The 18,336-nt window shown below is 38.4% G+C and overlaps 2 protein-coding genes across 4 annotated transcripts; both read left to right on the plus strand.

Moving 5' to 3' along the window:
- Positions 1–291: 291 nt before the first annotated feature.
- Positions 292–4,929, plus strand: LOC144632917 (peroxisomal biogenesis factor 3-like). The gene is made up of 3 exons (XM_078491679.1): positions 292–1,037; positions 2,476–2,853; positions 3,849–4,929. The coding sequence occupies exons 1-3, from the start codon at positions 464–466 to the stop codon at positions 4,046–4,048; spliced, it is 1,152 nt and encodes a 383-aa protein (XP_078347805.1). The 5' UTR covers positions 292–463; the 3' UTR covers positions 4,049–4,929.
- Positions 4,930–6,987: 2,058 nt separating this feature from the next.
- LOC144632177 (uncharacterized) lies at positions 6,988–17,371 on the plus strand. 3 transcript variants are annotated; one of them, XM_078490778.1, is made up of 2 exons: positions 6,988–7,088; positions 15,621–17,371. In XM_078490778.1, the coding sequence occupies exon 2, from the start codon at positions 15,664–15,666 to the stop codon at positions 16,972–16,974; it is 1,311 nt and encodes a 436-aa protein (XP_078346904.1). In that variant the 5' UTR covers positions 6,988–7,088; positions 15,621–15,663; the 3' UTR covers positions 16,975–17,371. The 3 variants fall into 3 exon arrangements, with proteins under 3 accessions (XP_078346904.1, XP_078346902.1, XP_078346903.1); XM_078490776.1 differs by lacking the exon at positions 6,988–7,088 and adding an exon at positions 9,244–9,501; XM_078490777.1 differs by lacking the exon at positions 6,988–7,088 and adding an exon at positions 14,137–14,311.
- Positions 17,372–18,336: the final 965 nt, after the last annotated feature.

The raw sequence follows: 18,336 nt of genomic DNA on the forward strand, positions 1-18,336 counted from the left end.
TGTCGTGCAGTGTCATGATTACAGTTTTCAGTCAAAATTTGTGACGATGACTGCGTGAAGCAAATTTCCGTGTGACTTCCTGTGACGTTGTCACTATTACGTAGAATTAGAAGATTGATATTGCGTGACTAATTGGCTCAAAAACTTCAGTATGTGAGAATAATGTGCAACGTAATCCTTGCGTTTCACGTACGTAGATGTTGTTTGTTTTTTTTGGATGTAAAAAAAGAAGAATATGCCAATAATATTATTTCAGGCTCGCTTGGAAAGATCTTGGAAATGTTTCTGACGTGTGGGTTGTAGTATAAATAGTGTGACACTTCATGACTATCATCATGACGTAAGGTAGTGCTTCCTCCGCGTTCCAAAATTTGCTCAGCACATTTCATGCAAATATTATTTTAACACAAAGAGATTCTAAATGTAGTTTCCGCAGTCGTTGTCCTTTCCTCATTGAAGCAAGATGTGGGAAAGCATTAAAGGTTTCCTCAGACGACACAGAAGGAAATTTTTCATTACAGGAGCCATTGTCGGTGGAGTTTACTTGCTTGGTCGCTATGCAAGATGGCGCTTCGCAGAGTGGCAGCGTCAACAAGAAATGGAATACGTGGAACAAGCGAGGAAACAGCACCACTTCGAAAGCAATCTCAGGACTTGTACCATCACGTTTTATTCTCTGGTGCCAAGTTTGCGTGATGCATTGATGGAGAAGCTTAATTGCGAAGCCATAACCGCGAAACTTCGTGAACGACCTTCGAACAAGTTAGAACTCTGGGAACAGCTTAAAGTTCTTAGTTTCACGCGCACTGTGGCGGCCATCTACTCGTCTTGTATGCTGTTTGTGTTTTTGAGAGTGCAACTGAACATTGTCGGAGGCTACTTGTATTTAGACAGCTTGATTGTGACGGGAGAAGGCTCAAACGGAAAGAAAGTGCATATAGCTGAAGGGATGCAGAAGAGATACCTTGCTTTGGTCACCTACCTCCTGGGAGATGGGCTTGACTTTCTTGTTGGAAAAATCAGGAGAGCCGTAGAAGGTAAAAATAAGAAAAAGTGAACAATGAGATTTCTGAAATGAACTTCTTTTAGGTGTGATGTGTAATTAAATGTACCACCCTACATGTATAACCGGGCAACCCCGGGGCATTTGACTTTTTTCAAAATGTCTGATCAAATTCCCCACTATGTGGGCCAGTTGCATGGTCACCGGGCCCCCCCCCATGCTCCACCGGTCAAGTCGGAGCTGAAATGTTATTGTGAGTTGGGTTTTCTCATTAACGCTTGGTCTAAACTGTCACTTGTTCTCTATTAATCAGCCAATTTTTATTCAAAAAGATGTGTTGAAACTACTTTACATTAACATAACCAAATACTAACTTCAAAAGCTTTAGCTCGCTAGCGTTATATAGCATATATTGACACATAAATTGTCAACGATCAAATGTCCGACCATCATGGCTTCTGTTCAATCAAATTCCCCACTATCTGGACCTCAGTAGCAGTCAAATGCCCAGGGGGGGGGGGGGGGGATGATCTCGCTTGGAATTGACTGATACATATACCTGCCAACTCTCTTGTCTTGGGCGTGTGTCTCCGCTCGTGTTGTTTTTTTTTCCCCTCTCTCTTTTTTCCCTTTTTCTTTTTAAAAAAAAATAATTAGATACATAGTACTCAGACACACCCTATTCCTGGGAACTGTCAGAGGAGGTTGTCCAGGGAGAAGCAAATGAAGTCATAATGCACTTACATAAGTGTCAGAGCGTTTTGAAACGTGGGGGAGGGGCTCATCATATGTACACCAAGCCAAGCACATACCTCCACTCAAATTTCCTAAAAATTATGTCCTTGGCGTAGTTCATTGGACAAGCAATTAACCTCTTTCTAAATCAATCTGTGACAATTCATAAGTAGGCAGTTCAGATGATCCTGCCTCATGGTGTTTCTTAGGTAGTTCTTTAGCCATCTGTTGCCTATGCTGCAGGTTATGTCAAATACAATCTCAACAGTTTGTGGATGTCTCCTACTCCTAGTAGCATTTTGGAGAAAAGAGTTTTGTTGAAAGTCCTACAACATATTTTTTCGCTAAGCACGATCCTGATAAAAGGATTTGTGACAATCCGATCTAGGGGAGGGGCCCGGGGGGCCACCCCCCCCCCCTCATTATTTTTAGAACAAATAGAGGCCCAAAGGGCCAAGGAAATTTTTTTTCCAGAACAGGCCTCCTATTCTAGGGTCTGGAAGATCCCCCCCCCCCCTTTTTTCTGAAAGTCTGGATCCGCCACTGAACACAGTCTTAAATTTTTTCCTTCATATGTTTGAAAATTTCATGCAATTTCCCCCATAATGCCTTATATATTTTCCATAGTTGGCCTGGGGGTCAACTGGGAATGGGGGAGGGGAGAGGGAGCCAGTGAGCCTTTTCAAGATTTAAAGGGACAACCTTTCACAAATTTGACATTATAAAACATTTTTCAGACATTTTAGGTGAAATGTCATTGAAAGAGAAGTTCAGCCATGTGGAACTCACCAGACTCGTCAATCACATCCGACAGTCTGTGGAATTTTCAAACCACAGTGTACCCATCAAAAGAAAATCCCCAGATGCCGCAAACCACACGGTCAAGAATGGCCGTCACAGTACACCACTTCAAAAATTCATGCTTCCGTCAGATATCGAAAGTTTGTGTGGATCGGTTGGTGAAGAAGCAGACGACAACTTCAGGAATTTAGTTGGAGAAACGCTTGATATTTTGGACAGTGATGATTGTAATAATGTGTTGAAAGTGTGTTTGGATGCTGGGTTTGCCCATGTTATGCATAACATGCTTCCCTTCTTCCAAGTTGAAGAACTAGGTAAGTTTATATAAAGTACTGTAATGATTCCATTTAGCGCCTGGGGTGCTTTTTTACTTTTGGCACCTCAAGGGAGGGCAATAATTATTATTCAAGACAGGGCGCTTATGCGGGACAGGGTGCTTATTTTAATTTTTTGAGAAACAGCCAAATGTTCAAAACAAAATTTTAATAAATATTAAAATAACTAGCAATAACATAAACTGTAACAGTAACAAATTGTTGAAAGTTTAGTTACTTTTAAAGAACTGTTTATTTTAGCAGTAAACATATACATGTACGGTACAGTGAATGTTCATGAGACAGTTTATCTAGTTGATCTCGGGCAGTTATCCACAATAGGGGCGCTTATTAAAATAGGGGCTTATAAGAATGGGGGGCGCTTATTAGAACAGGGGCACTTATTGAAATAGGGGCGCTTATTGACAAAAACACATTCGAAGGCGGGGGGGCTTATTCGGAAGTAGCCTGCGAGCAGGCTCTCTATTCGGGGGCAACGTGAATATTGAACTCTTCGAGCGCAACGTGAATATTGAACTCTTCAAGCGCCAAAGGCGCAATCCCGCGAGTGCCGAAGGCGCGAGTCGGCGAGCGAAGCAAGCCGCTGGGCGAGCGAAGCGAGTCCGCGATTCGGCACTCACGGGATCACGCCTTCGGCGCTCGAGGAGTTCAATATTCACGTTGCCCCCGAATAGAGAGCCTGCTCGCAGGCTAATTCGGAAGGGGGTGCTTATTGGAAGGAGGGCACTTAATCAAATCATTACGGTAAAATTAAATTTCATTTATTGGAGATTCTAAACATCTGTGTTGTGTTTCAATCTTACCCTTTGTATAATATGTTTTCCTTTGTTGTGGTGTATGGTAAATAATATAACAAAGGAAAATAACAGATTGTACAAAAGGTAAATTGAGCCCCAACTAAACAATCCAAGCTAAATAAGTTAATAACAAAACACTACCCAACAGTAATGTTATCTTTTATTTTCTGCCCTTAGATCTTGGTGCTGTTGGTGGTGTTGAGCGTGAACCATCACTTGATCTCCCATTGGCCAAAATCATTCCTATCATTAATGGACAAGTCAACCATATCTTGTGTGATTCAGATAACAACTACTTCCAAGACTTGTTCAAAGTTGGCAGTGCAAGGGAATTTGCAGCAAATGTTTATGAAGCATTCAGCCTTGAAGTGGACTAGAAAAACATCACCTACAGTACCTACTAAGCCAATGATTGAGATGGCATTAAATAGTGGACTGGAAAATCTCTCTGGCCAGTGGGGGAGGGGGATATTGGGGTTGAAAAGTTTTGTACTTTTTAAGCTCCTCTGCTGCTTTCCTTATCCTTCCCACCAGATGCTTAGGTACTTTCTTCTTTCCTATCCAACGCCTTGTGTCTCCCCCCTCCCCCCTTTTCTTCCATTTTTCTTCCCCCTTTTCCCCTACAGGCCAAAACCAACAGTACAGTGTGCCTTATGGCTTTAATAGTTTAATAGTACTTTCACACATTACTGATTAACATCTAGGTTTCTGCATACAAATTAAACATACATGCGACAACTGATCACTAAAGGGAAACTTGATACATGATTAAATTCTCCTAACTAGAACTATAAGAAATGTGTGAAAACTAAAATTTATAAAATCTGTATGTTGACATTACTGTGCCTTTCAATAACACACAAAATCTGAAGCTCAAAACCCAACACTGAAACCTTGAAAAACAGAAACAAACAAAATGAATATATACTCCCAATCACATTGACAGGCCTGACCTTTTGAACTGTTTGAAGTAAACTTCAGTTTCCCGAGAGGTTAGCTTAGATGATTGACAGCAGCGAAAAAAGTAACTGTCAACTTAAGCATAGTTCGCAAGTTATTGAAGGCAGAAGTATTGTATAAGGTAACCACTTGTTTATCACTGTATACAGTATACATGTCTGTTTATTTTAGCATTTCTTATGGTGTGTAATTTTGTATAAATGATTGTAACAAAATTGTAAAAATAATCCGGGTTTTTTACAGCATTGTAAAAACATATCTTCAGGTTGTAGGTCAGAAGGGCTTAAAATGAGCCTTGTCACAATGTCCCCACTGTCATCAGGCGACGAGGTATTTACGCGCGTATGCCCATTCCCCACACGCTCTACCCGCACCCCCTTGAGAAGTTTGGAGCCCTCGGCGTGAGGGCGACGACAGCGCCGACACCAGGCGTGAGAAGCGAACCTCACACCACGAGAAATTCACATCTTTAATGACATCTTAAGTAGTAGTTTGTGTTGCATAACACTACATTATTTTGTACCTTCAAATCAAATGAACACAAACAATGTAACTACCTAAACAGAAGTAAGGCCGGTAAAGATTGACAAAAAGTTTTAATTGTACTACAAACTATTCAAGCTTGAAAAATTTGGGCTTAATTTTGTAACCTGAAAGAGGTGTGTCTCAAAAAGACTGTGTGTTGTTTCTAAGAGGCAAAGGTCTTACTTAAAAGGGCGTTGTTAGGAAGTTTTCTTTTCATTTACAACTGACTTAGTCGAATTAGGTTAAGGTATTTGTCGTAAAAAGTGGAGGTTTAATAAATGCATCAGAGTTGAAGATAGTTAAATTATTTTTTATTGTTTACAGATTCTTGGTAATATATTTTCATCCTCAAGATTTTATCTCATCGAGTTTTTAGACACAAATATTGAAATACATATTTGTGCCTTAATAGATGTCATTTGTACATATCTATCAACAATTGTTCGTGATCATTACGGTAAATTTAGCATTTACATGGACCTTGAAACATTGTATTTTAGTAATTAGGATAAACTGAAGCAACCATTCCACTCTTTCAGATAGAACCAAACGGCTAATGCGCGCAAAAGGCGTGTGTTGTTAAGGTGAGAGAGAAGATTTGTGTTGGCTCTGCTACCTGAAAGAGGGGACTGCTATGCAGTCGTATATATAAACTGGAGGTAATCAATAAAAATTGTAGGTCTGCTATGTGTACTTTGCTTACTGTGACTTTGGACTTTGTGTTTTTGGCAGTATGCGTCAAATAGAAAAGGGTCAGAATAGGTGCATTATTTGTTACAATTCGAAACCCTATCTTTGGTGAATCTTGCGTCGATCTGGAAATGCTCCTGAAATGCTCTTTAGAACGTTTTCTCGGGGCAAACAAAATTCGGAGCGATTGCAGAATACCCCGCCACTTCATTTACATGTGTCGGAGACGCTTTAAAAACGAGGTATATAAACACAATAGGCTTTTGACTCTCTTTTCTTTGTATTTTTTTTTCTCTTTGCCGGCCTACTTTACCTTGACTATAAGAGCAAAAGGCACGGCCTTATGCGCCTACTGGCGCGACGAGCCATTTCTGAGTTGCCTTTTACCCTTGTCTCAAAACGAGCCCTTGTGCACAACCTTTCATATGGTAATGTGTTTGATTTGCAAGACAATACCCCGGGGTATCCAATCGAGCACCTAATCGAACTCACAATAAAATTTGGTCAATCGAACGTTCGATTTGTTCGATTTTGGACGTTTTTATGTCTACTCCATTATTTACTGAAAGGTACTCCTGCGTGATTTACTTATTTTCAGGCGTGCAGTCTGAACAAAATCGAACCGGATTAAGTTTGATTGCGTTCGATGTTGTTCGATTGGTTATTGGTTCGATAAACGTCATAAACGGACACACAGCAAATTGGTGTCAATCTCGTTTTATGTTTGATTGAACTTTGGTTCAATTTTGTTTGATTAGATACCCCGGGAATAACCAAGCCAGTAAAACTCATCAAGACTCGTTTTAAACATAGATAAAACGCAAATCGGAAATAGTTTATTATAATTTTCTTTACTCTCTCTCTCTTTCTGCACCGAAAAAACAAACAAACAAGCAAACAAAAAGTTAAAACGGACGCCCATAACTTGTCAGCAAAGCATGTTGTTCATTCAGCTCAGCTTGGTCAGCTGTTTTCCGCACTAAAAGTGTTGACCTATAAACAAGGCTGTTGTTATTGTTCATCACGCGCTCCTGCTGTCATTTTTGCCGGTCATTTCTGATGGTAACCAATCACATTCAGTTTTGAAGAAAAGATTCAAAACTTTCGGGTGGCACGCATATCACGCAAGTTACTTTCAAATGAACAATTCACACTGACTTGGGAAGCATCCTAGTGTAAACAGTGTACTAAGAGCTTTTGGAAAGGTTTGCAAAGCGTCTTGGAAGAGCCCGGCGGAAAAAGGTAGATAACTTAAGTAAAAAATTCTGATAATAAGGAATTGTGTCGCCGGCTTCCATCGTTGTTGAATACCGGAAGACGACCAAGTTATGAAGTGGAACGAAACAGTTGGAAATTAAATTGCTGTGTATTTATATTGCTCTAGCTCTAGTTTTAGTTCTTTTTTGTTAATTATATTGTTGGCGACTATTCAGTCCAGCGAGCGAAACCTCGGGTTAAATTCAGTAAACTTGTTGGAATTGTTGAATTTTTGAAAGCGATCCCACTGAATAAATTAGTTCGATGCACGTGGAAATAACGTAGAAATCGATGATTCGCTTCGTTGGTAGAGCAAGAGTTGTAGAAGTAAGGAAATATTGACTAGATAAACCAGAAAACATAACTGGAAATCTTGAAATCTTGAATCTGTCCTTTGAATGTCTGTCTCGCAGGATAGTTTGTTAGGTGAAAAAAGATGAGATATATGCGTTTAGTTTAAATTCCTATTGTGTAAGGTGTGATAATTTCTCACATAGTCTATTGACATTTTATATTGCTTTCACCTTCATGAAATGCCCGAAGCGGCGGCTTTTAGCAGCCGCAAAGAGAGCTTGCCGAAAAATCCGAGAATTCTGACGAGATTCGAGTAAATTCCGCAACCTGATGAAGCTTTATTAAAATGGTCAGCAGCATTACCACACTGCAGTATCTAGAAATTATTTTGATAATTATTTTATACTTGATATTTTGCTTCATTTAAACGATTTTAATTTTTCTGAATGTGTAGAACGATAGCGTGCGTATCAAGTGTTTCCCGCCTTTTTGCACTTTATACGCTCAGTAACCATTGGCTCCTGCAGCTGTCGTGCTCCTTATAAGGAAACTTGCACGCAGACGTCTGAACTAATCAGAACTGAGCTTGCGTGCTTTTTACTTGATGAACATCACAAGCATACTGTAACCTGAACCAAAGTCTGGAACGACTTTGCCTCAACATATAAAATAAAGACAAAACAAGCTTTATGATAGTGTAGGATCTGTTTTGCCGCCATTTTGGTTCACAGAAGCTGCACAAGAATGTGCCGGACGCATACAAACTCTAGTTAATTCCGAAAAAAAAATGGCTAAGAGTAAATCTCTGACCTCACAATCTTGTAAGCTACTGCAGTCTACAACAAGTTCAAATTAAAATTTTAAAAAACTGTTGTTATTTCATGTTATTGTGGAGGCAAACAAGTTGTAACGTCCCGACAAACCAATAGGCTTTTATAGATTGTGCTAGCATAATTTTTGGCATAATTGGAGCTAAAAAGCATAATTTGTGAAACGAGCACTGCCACGGCATAATTAGCAATTTGTAGCACTTTTTGGAGCATAAATTCATAAAATGTAGTAAATATGGTGTACTTTCTACAGAAATAAATGAAATTTAGGTAGTTTGTTCTTGCAATGCGTGTTTTAGCTATACAATTGTGATTGTTAAGTCGTTGGAGGCATTTTACAAACGGTTTAGAGATGCGAGCAGCTAATTTGGACAGCTGACGGCCGTGATAAACTGCCATAAACACAAATAAATTTACAACAACAGTTTATTTAAAAAACATCATAATTTGGTGTCGTTATTGCGCACCTCTATGTATAGAATCTACGTCATTTTGTGAGCATAATTTCGGAAATCAGAAGCATAATTTGGGAATTCTGGCATAATTTTTGCATAATTTGGCAAAATTTTGAGCACTGCTAGTAGCATAATATGCCACTTTTAGGAGCACAATCTATAAAAGCCTACAAACCAACCAATCACAAAACAACTTATCAGAAGTAGTGAGCGGGAACCGGGTTCGCGCTCACAGATTCTAATTTATTGATCAATTATAATTTTGACTGACTAGTCTCCCGAATGAATCTTGCCATGTAATCTTGAAACATATATGTGGCACCTGACGACATATTAGCGAACTCTTATCGCAAACAAATCGAGAAATTAGCGCCTAATAAGCTTCTCTTGAACAAACACAATCCTTTATCTTCGACAGTTTGTCAGTGAAACAATGCGCCCAATTTCCCCCAAAACAAACACGCTTCTAAGTGTTTTAATTAAAACAAGAAACTACTCACTCAATTGTCTTAAGCGCCTTCGTCTACTGACAGCAAACAGTCTTAAAATAATCCGTAAAATGCCACACTCAATTAGAGAAAGAATGAAGAAGTTTGCTCGGGAAGACGGCTTCTTTTGTTAGCTTCGAGCGGAAGGATGAATTAGTAAATTGGAATTAAGGATGCCCCACGCGTTTTTAACAGACAGAAGAGAGTGGAATTCTTTGAAAAGTACTTCGATACAGCTAAAAGGTACTTAAAACTCTCAAGACAGTGATGATATCGCAATAAAAGCGGACGTCTGAAGGATATCGGGTCAAACAAGTGGTTAAAAAACAAGGTAAGCAAGTAAACAATACCTAAACTTGAGATAATTATGACCGCGAAAGAGTCCACTGCAATTTGTAACGCTATTGAAGAGGCTAACGTAAAAAATTCAGCAGTCAAACCTCGAATAGACACCTCTTAATTCAGCCAACACGTTTTTCAACGGAAAGCTCGATAAAATTGCTTCATAAAAGCTCGGGGCTTGTTCTTAATAGACAACATATTAATATTGCAACTGGAGTCGATAGTAGAGATCAAAATCCATATAACCTCAATCTCTCTGTTACATGCAAGCAATGTGTAATCGCAGTGGAACTCTGTTAGGAAATCTTTAACGATACTGACATTTTCAAAAGTGTACTATAACTCAGTACCGTAACAACTCGGTTTAGTCAAGCCTATAACACGATCACAGACTGCTGACAGCTCAATTTGTTTTGTGTACAGTGCAAGCACTGCACTTTTTTGCAATTTCGGTCCGCCATTTTTGCATAAATTGTACCTATAAAGTAACGCACGTTATTAAGCTGAGCAAAAATAATTTGCCAATTTTGAGATATCAGTAAATGCGCTTGAAATCCGCTGAAGGGCTGATCAGTGATCACCTACTCTCGCAGAAATCCAGTGTTTCTATCTTGCCGAGACGTTCTGGCCGGAGTTTTGACTTATAAAAAGATAAATTATAAATGTCTGGGGCTTCACTACGTGTATACGTGCAGCTTGGTTACAATCTCTTCATTATAATCTTCAAACATTGTAAAAAAAATGGCGTCAACCAACCAACCAACCAACCAACCAATAGCGGATTGAAAAATGAACTCGAAGCTGGCACTAAAAACTGCTTGTTGAAATTCAGGGTCACTTCACTGAGCTGAAGTTACAATAAGTAAGGAAAGCAGCTTGATGGGATTTATAGAGCCTGTCAGACTGACCCGAAAGACCATAATTTAGTTATGCCTAGCGACGCAATTATATCAGATCTTTAATGTACAATCGACGATATGATAATTCTCGAGACCTCTTATGTCTGAGATGAGCCCGCGTTCTTCGATCTTAGTCAGTGACGTTGCTAAGAACACTGTGCACTCCATAACACAGGAACATCGGAGTCTATTCGACAGTCTATACTATAAGTACTAAAAAATCAAATGAAAAAGCTCTTTCTTTCCTCTGGAAAATATTTGAAAGAAATGAAATACCTTGCAATTTGAGAAAGATGTAATGTTCACACGTCACAAGCGTAGGACAAAGAGAAAATCTGAGTTCCCGAAGGGAATCAAACTCATGGTCTCCCAAACACGGGCGGGCGCTCTATCTACTGAGCTACGGAGAATGGCAAGGCCATTTTCTAGGTTCCCTCGCTCGCGACATGATAGACATTACATCTTTCGCATTTCACTACCGAGCTTAAAATTTACCATCTTTATTTATTTAACCTGAGATGTATTGCTTAAATCCATTTTCCACTCAAATAGAATTAACATAATTATTTGGACTCAAGGACATATTTTTCAAAAAAAAATTATTTCCCTGATCCCAGAGAGTTTTCTTGAATAAAGATTGCAATGATTTGTAATTTCCCCAACAGCGTAATTTTCATTCAATTTGCAAAAATACTTTCAAAATCATAGTAAATATAAATGCCACTCATGTGCTAGCGTGGCTCCGCCCTTTAGCAATTTTCGGGGACTCGTGAATTTGAAAGCTTAACAAAGTCAGTAGCTAAAAAGAAAGAGATTGACAAATTATTACAGTGAAAATCGCAAGCAACTGATCACAAAACCAATCAACTAAATTTGCATAAAATTTGTATTATAAAAAACTGCAAAGGAGGTAGAAATTCTGATCGATGTTCTGAATATAATATTTATTCAAATGAAATGCAGTGTCCTTCTTTTCAAACATGTCGTATAACTGTGGCTGAAAAAAAAAAACGAATGAACTTTGGAAACCAGAATAAGTCAATTTAGGGGTAGCCTGAGCTAGATATTTTTTAGCCAATAAGGGGTTTAACAAATCCTTCTAGTGCAGAGCCTCAAAAGAGGTCTTTAAACAAAAATCTTAGACACAAGGAGACGGTGTCGCAGCAACGCGCTGGACGTTCCATTTGCGATAAACCGTTTAAAATCGTAGCAAATAGAAATGCCAATCAGGTTCCTCTGTGACTCCACCCTGCCAATTAACGGGAACTCGTGAATTTCAAAGGGTTTACTTATGTCAATATGCGCGCGAAGAACATGAAACATTTTCATTGAAATTATATACTCATTTTTTTGACTGAAATCTGTAATACGCGGCGACCTTAATTTTACTACAATATGGTCGTGCTAGGAATTGCACTTAGCAATCGACGGAATATGATACTATGATACAATAAATGTTTTCTGATATCACAAAATGTGTACTTGAGCTTATAAACTACAACACACAAACAACTGAAAACCCTATTGAAATTAAAAATCTGCTGTAGTGGCCTGTCGTATTCGGGTGTAATCTGTTTCGAATTTTGGATTTTAAAAAAATACGTTTGGAATTCAGTAAAAATATCTGTTGTGAATTTGGCATCGGTTAATCAAGTACATTTATACACGGGTGTTGATTTTTTATTTCCTTAAGTTTTCTCATTAGTTTTATGTAGTAGAATTGTTTATATAGTAAAATGAGATATTATGTTTATTTGGCTTTGAGAAGACAATCTGAATTATCAATGTTATAAGTATTGTAAATAAAGATGTTCGAATAAAACATGACATGACAAACAAAGGAAAAATAATATTTTCGATCATCTGCTTGCAATACGGTCGACTTACTATCACTAAGTTCAAAGTCTGCACTGAACTGCATCGTTTGGTAAGTTCTACACGTTTTGTTGTTTTTGTGAAAGAAGTCTTTTAAAAATCTTGTTCCACTGAATTTCTCCTTTGGTAATGTTGTATAACATTCAATCATTTCAAGTTGATTGATTTTCTGGCAATGAACAATATTTATTTCCGCGAAAACGACGCAGTACTCAGTTATTTGCACGTTTTAGAATAAATTTTATTTTTTTCTACGACGACCTTACATATACTGTATACAATTTTCTTATAATGAAATTTTGAAATTTTCTTTTTCAACGGCAAGCTTGATTTTTAAAACTGGCTGAACCCTTGCAAAATTAAATCTGGTATCGTTTAGTATTCCAACAATGCTGATTCAAACACTTGCCTTCCAGCTTTTGCAAGGTACAAAAATTCCTGAATAGCTGGGTCAAAGGACTCCGAACAAATAGACATTTTTGTCAGTTTCACAAAAGATAACTTGAAATACTTTACTGTCTATACTAAAACCCGCAAATATTACTTTAAAAAGTTCCAAGAAAAGTTGGAGGAGCCGAATTGTTTTGTTATAATTTCTTGATGAATAGTACATAAGTCGGTGATTTTGAATACATATGTTGTAAAAACAGTTTGTCATATGTATTGCTAGATGCGAACAATGTCTCTTTGCTCTAAAATACAGGCGACAAACGTGAATATAGCGAACTACGGATATAGCGCCAGCGCTACTCGCGGCTTCGCGGCTCGTCTATCGCGTTCGCTCGCTATTTTTGTGTTCGTCCCCAGTCTTTCAAAGGGTGGATAATGCTACCCACCGGATAAATCACTATCCGGTGCAGGGTTAGCGAAGTAGGTTTTGTATCAATTTATCCGGTCGGATAGCGTTATATTCCACCCTTTGAACAACTTGGCCCTGGATTTTATAGAGCAAAAGGGAGACCGGATCGCAGTCCGGTCTAATGCTTGGATATTGCAATGAGTATCATACTTCGCTTTTTCAAGAGAATCATGCAACAAAAGAAATCTTTGCTTGTGGTAAGCTCTTTTCATCATCGAAGTAGTTATTGCTTATAATTAAATGTTATCAGTTTAAAGGGATAAGTTCGAAACTGAAGGAAAAAACGCAGAATACAATTTCAATTATTGTGGAGTATTTTGCATTTTTTTTTTACAAAATTTAATTCGTTTGATTCATTTTGAAGCACAACTAATTTTCATAAATCGAAACTACTGCAAGGTGAAAAATTTAATTTAAAAACTGCGAATTGAAATTTTTTTTGTTACAAAGCCATTGTAATGTCAAAAGCTGTCATGAACTGTATACAACCCGTTGTTTTCCAACTCTTTTCCAATTTAAATTGAAATGAAAATGATTGGGGCTGGCCAAATTTGCATGTGTGAAAAACAATAAAAAACCATAACGTCCTAGAGCGAATAAATATTACTTGAGAACAAAATAAGCAACCTTTTATTATGTCAAATCAGGAAACTTGCCTTTACAAAAAAGCTTAAATGAATTATTAGCACAATATAAAGCTGTTGACCTTTTGCGACACCTAAAAGTATCAACAAGAAGCGAAAATTGACAGAAATCTCAAAAGACGCCCTTAAAACAATAGTGATTAGCCAGCTTACAAGTTTTCCAACAGATTGTGTAAACGTTACTTTTCCAAAACGTGTCATTTAAGAGAAATTTAAATTTTTAATATCTATTTAAACGAGCTGGTTTGAATTAATAACAAATGCTTGTTCTGCATGTAAAAGTGGATTGTTGACGCTTTTTAGCCATAAGGAAAACACGTTTAAATTTTCGCCCGCTGTGATTCGCGATGCGAAATGACATGTCCTTCATTTAATTTAAGAAAAGACCAAATTATCTATTGACTGTTCAGTCCCTGCATTTCATTGAAACCGCACAAAAGTTGAAACCTCTCACTTTGAAAAGACATTCACAAATTCGTCTGACAGAGGAAAGAGCTGATGAGCGACCTTTTATAAGGAAAAGTAAGTTGTTGAAAATTCTGCTAAAATGTTAAGAATTCTACAAATTTATGTGTTATTACAACGAAAGCCAGGTTTTTCAGTAGCTAGCGATAAGGCTAAATACGATTGAAGCAAATGGGAATGCATGTATTTTAACGCAAAAAGCCTTTAGCTTTTCGTAGCGTTAGTTATGTATTGCGCCTTCCGCAGATATTGCGTACGATGCAACAATTTTTCAGTGGTTTTCATTTTGTAGGCACATGTTATGAAAGCAAATATTGATACTCTCAACATTGTATAGTGTACGCTGACAGCAACGATAGTACTGTACATGTTTTCTTAATTTTGCACTGCTTTTGATAACAGAGCGCCGAACAGAAAGCTACTTACGTCAAAGCAAAATTATAAAGGAAAATGTTAAATTGTTCCATTCACCTGGGCTGCGACGAATTTTCTGGATTTTAACTCGAGTAAACTGATGAACAACATCGGTATGATTTGTGCGTTGTGAGAAAACTCAGAATTTGCTTGTCTAGGGAAGATTTTACGATTTTAAAAATAGCAGTTCTATGATTTTCGTGCTTGGGGGTTTCCTTCAGTCCGGGGGACATTTAACCATGACCAATTTAAAGACTAGGTCACGTGAAATAATCTAAACAAGCTGAGCACCAGGCTACAAACATGGTTATTATTGACCAAGTGTGAGGTCCATATGTAAAATATATTGCCTTCGTTCTTTTCTTTGTTCACATGTGGGCCTGGACGAAGTGGAGGCCCGGATGAAAACCGAGTGGTTTAGATAAAAGAAAAAATCTGGAACACATGAACAATTAACTAATTAAATCTGGACCACGCGCGGTGCAGAAAAAAGAAATATTCTTCCCGCCATGTCTACAGCACGGAGGAAAATTTGTAGTTTACAGCTGCCGTGAAAATATTCGGAGATTTCCGGTCATTTTTTATGGAAAAAATAATGATATGAAAACTCTTTAAGTACTTTTACAAAGATACAGAAATATACAGATCTTGATGTACCACTGAATTACAAAAGTAAAGTATGGCAATTTGGAACTCGTGTGCTATTTGAGCTGTGATAACCAGTCTTGTGTTAACGCTGCATGTGCTCAACATCGATTTGAAAATATCATATCAAACCATTTTTCTTAATCGTTAACTCTCCTTTGGAAAGAAGAAATAATTTAGAAAGAGAAATATTCACGTCAAGAATTCGATTTTCAATCAAAAGTCTTTAGATAGTTCATTGTTCAGTGCTGTCATAAGTAAGTACCGGTAATTAAGTAAATAACTTTGTTTGATCCATTTTTTTTAGATTTTTTCTGACTGTACTTTGAGAGGAGTCAAGTGAACTGAACATGCCTCATCTGAAGGTGAATGTAAATGGAAAGAGGTACACCATTTCTGGTTTGACTCGAGGAACTTGCAGCAAACAGATTCTCTGCGCATTGGCCAAAGTTGATGCAGAATTGCAAGCGACTCAAGCTTTCGCGGGAAGAAGCGAGCCGCAGAAGGATGTATCGCGTTGTGCCTGTGAAGAACAATGTAAGCAACCAATTCATGTCCGCGAGTCGAGAAAAAAATCGAAGAGGGAAGAGAAAAGTTCGACTCGCAAGGACACGGATCTGAAAGGAAAAGATGGAAAGAAAAGTACGGTTCGAAAGACGCGTTCGACAAATTTAAAAAAGAGCGTTGAATCGGACAGTAAAGGAATTCAAACTTCTAGTGGAATGCTTGAAGCATTAGAAACAGTTGCTGAGAGTCAACAAAGTTGTTTACCAACGCTACAGCAGCAAGAGGACTTGAAAGAAAAAGTCCTTGAGGAATGTTTACAGACAGTAGAGGGTTTGAACGGGGGTAGTTGTGGACGTGACGGCGAACACGCGGAAAATAAGAAAGCTAGTGCTGAGGATCAAGCTAAAGATACCGATCACGATACAGGAATCAGCGAGTTACATTCAGACAGTTCTCTTGAGCTTAACCAAATGTTACATAACACCGCCGAAAAGGGAGACGTCGTTCAAAAGAGCTCGGAAGAGAAATCTGTCAACTGCACTTCGCCTATTTTAGTGAAATGCGCGTCTACGAACACGGATCCTATGGAGCCAGTGGATACCACGGATGCACGCATGCCTGAAAGTGAAACATTAGATTCCCCGGATGATGATTTCATTGTGGCTCAACTGATTGGCAGCGAAACCGACAATGAAATAGACGATGAATGCACGTGCGTTTATGTTGATTCAAGCTCGGAAGAATTTCGAGAAGAAATCGAAAAGGTTCGAGGCGACTTGAAATTAACAGAGGCGAAACTAGCTCAGCAGAATAAAATGATAGAGACATTGAATTCGTTAATAGACACTGACGAGCTCCACGCAAAGGAATGTTCCGCGATCGCTGACGTCACTGATGACGTCACTGCTGACGTAAATAAGCGAATCGACGAACTCAAACAGTCCATTAAATTAAGTAATCAGTTGTACGATTATCAAAAGCTTGAGACACAAGCTAATGCACTGGAACTAGACAAAGTTGAAACCCAAATAAGGCGAAAGAGGTGGCACGTACAGTCCCTGTTGAAAGAGCTTCACAACGCGCGGAAAAACTCGCTCGAGGAGGGTGGACAGGGGAGATGTGATGACTACCTGAGGGATGGCACTTTAGTTTAAGACTGACATTTTGTTGTCAAATATTTAATTTTGTTATAGTTAAAGTCATGTGGTCGTTTTTCATTTCTGAATTAATGAGGTATCTTTGAGTCAAAAACACCTCTCGCATATAATACTCTTTATTGTTCACGTTTATCTAGAGATTCATTTTACCATAAGATGGGTTGGTTTCTCATAAAGAATAAATTCCCTCCACTTTTTTAAGATGTCTAACAAGGGACAGAACCAAGCTCTTCCGAGGGGCATTATAGAGAATTTACGAAAAAACGAATACATTTTATATATTGACATTATATTTGGACTAAGAGATATGGAAAATGGGGAGCAAAGTCACATATTGTGTATTAGTTATATACAACGCTTTGTAGTGTTATACCATAAATATACCACGGGTTACTTATTATGACGTTCGCTTAGTAGTCTTTATATACACGATACACGCGAGTCTTTGGGAATAAGTGTGCATACAAAGAAAAATCAACTTCTTGTGGACACAAATATAAAAAGAGAAAGTAAGCCTCGACAACATATTTAGCGTCACTTTACGGTGAGAAGTCAAGTTGTTCGCTGTGAACTATTAAGCCCCCCCCCCCCCCCCCTCTATCCCTACCTTAAAACTAAGCCCTCTCTCTAGTATAACGCTCTTCGTCTGGAAGTAAAATTTTGTAAGAGGCTCCCCTCCCCCCCCCCCCCCCTTTTCTAAAAAAATGTCCCTTAAAGAAATAAGCCCCCTAGAAAAAATTATGCTTTTACAGGGCAGCGGTTTTACTTCACAACACTGCAAGCATCGTGCATGCGAGCATGCATCGTTTTAACGTTTTAAGGGGAGACAGGCTGACGGCCCCTCATCCTTCCTCATATGTTACACTGCCTACCACTTATTGAAGGTTTTACTACGAAATGCATGTTCAAAACATTCGCCATATTCCACCTAATGATCATCTCTGTGGAAACAAAAATACTATTTAATTTCTAGCTTTTATTCCACAACAATAGTGGAAAACTTGTTTTTCCAGTTTCCATACATTTACAGGAGCACCATGCAGGAGTGTGTGTGTGTGTATGTGTGTGTGTGTGGGGGGGGGGGGGGCACCCTGTATATTAAACCTTAAAAATACCTGCAGACAGCTGAAGAAACATATCCGACAAATTATGTTTACAGAGCTTTGTTCGGAGTTCTTCCAGACGTCCCACTCATGTTCCCGAGCTCAATAAAACAAAGAAAACGGTTTCGTTATCTGTTTGAAGTGCCCGAGAAACAAAGTTCCATTGGCTGTTGGAACAAAAAGTTATTTTGTGTAAATGGTTGGTTAATTTGAATAACAAAAAAATAAAATTCACATGAAGGATCATTAAGTCCTA

The sequence above is a fragment of the Oculina patagonica genome, chromosome 12 (assembly GCF_052425735.1).
Source record: "Oculina patagonica isolate OP01 chromosome 12, crgOcupat, whole genome shotgun sequence".
Lineage (NCBI taxonomy): Eukaryota > Metazoa > Cnidaria > Anthozoa > Scleractinia > Oculinidae > Oculina > Oculina patagonica.

What these genes read in the sequence shown, in the direction of transcription:
- LOC144632177 (XM_078490778.1), top strand. Translation starts at nt 15,664, where the DNA reads ATGCCTCATCTGAAGGTGAATGTAAATGGAAAGAGGTACACCATTTCT.
- LOC144632917 (XM_078491679.1), top strand. Translation starts at nt 464, where the DNA reads ATGTGGGAAAGCATTAAAGGTTTCCTCAGACGACACAGAAGGAAATTT. An exon ending in AATCAGGAGAGCCGTAGAAG is followed by an intron (nt 1,038 to 2,475) that starts GTAAAAATAAGA and finishes AACATTTTTCAG; the next exon opens with ACATTTTAGGTGAAATGTCA. An exon ending in CTTCCAAGTTGAAGAACTAG is followed by an intron (nt 2,854 to 3,848) that starts GTAAGTTTATAT and finishes TTCTGCCCTTAG; the next exon opens with ATCTTGGTGCTGTTGGTGGT.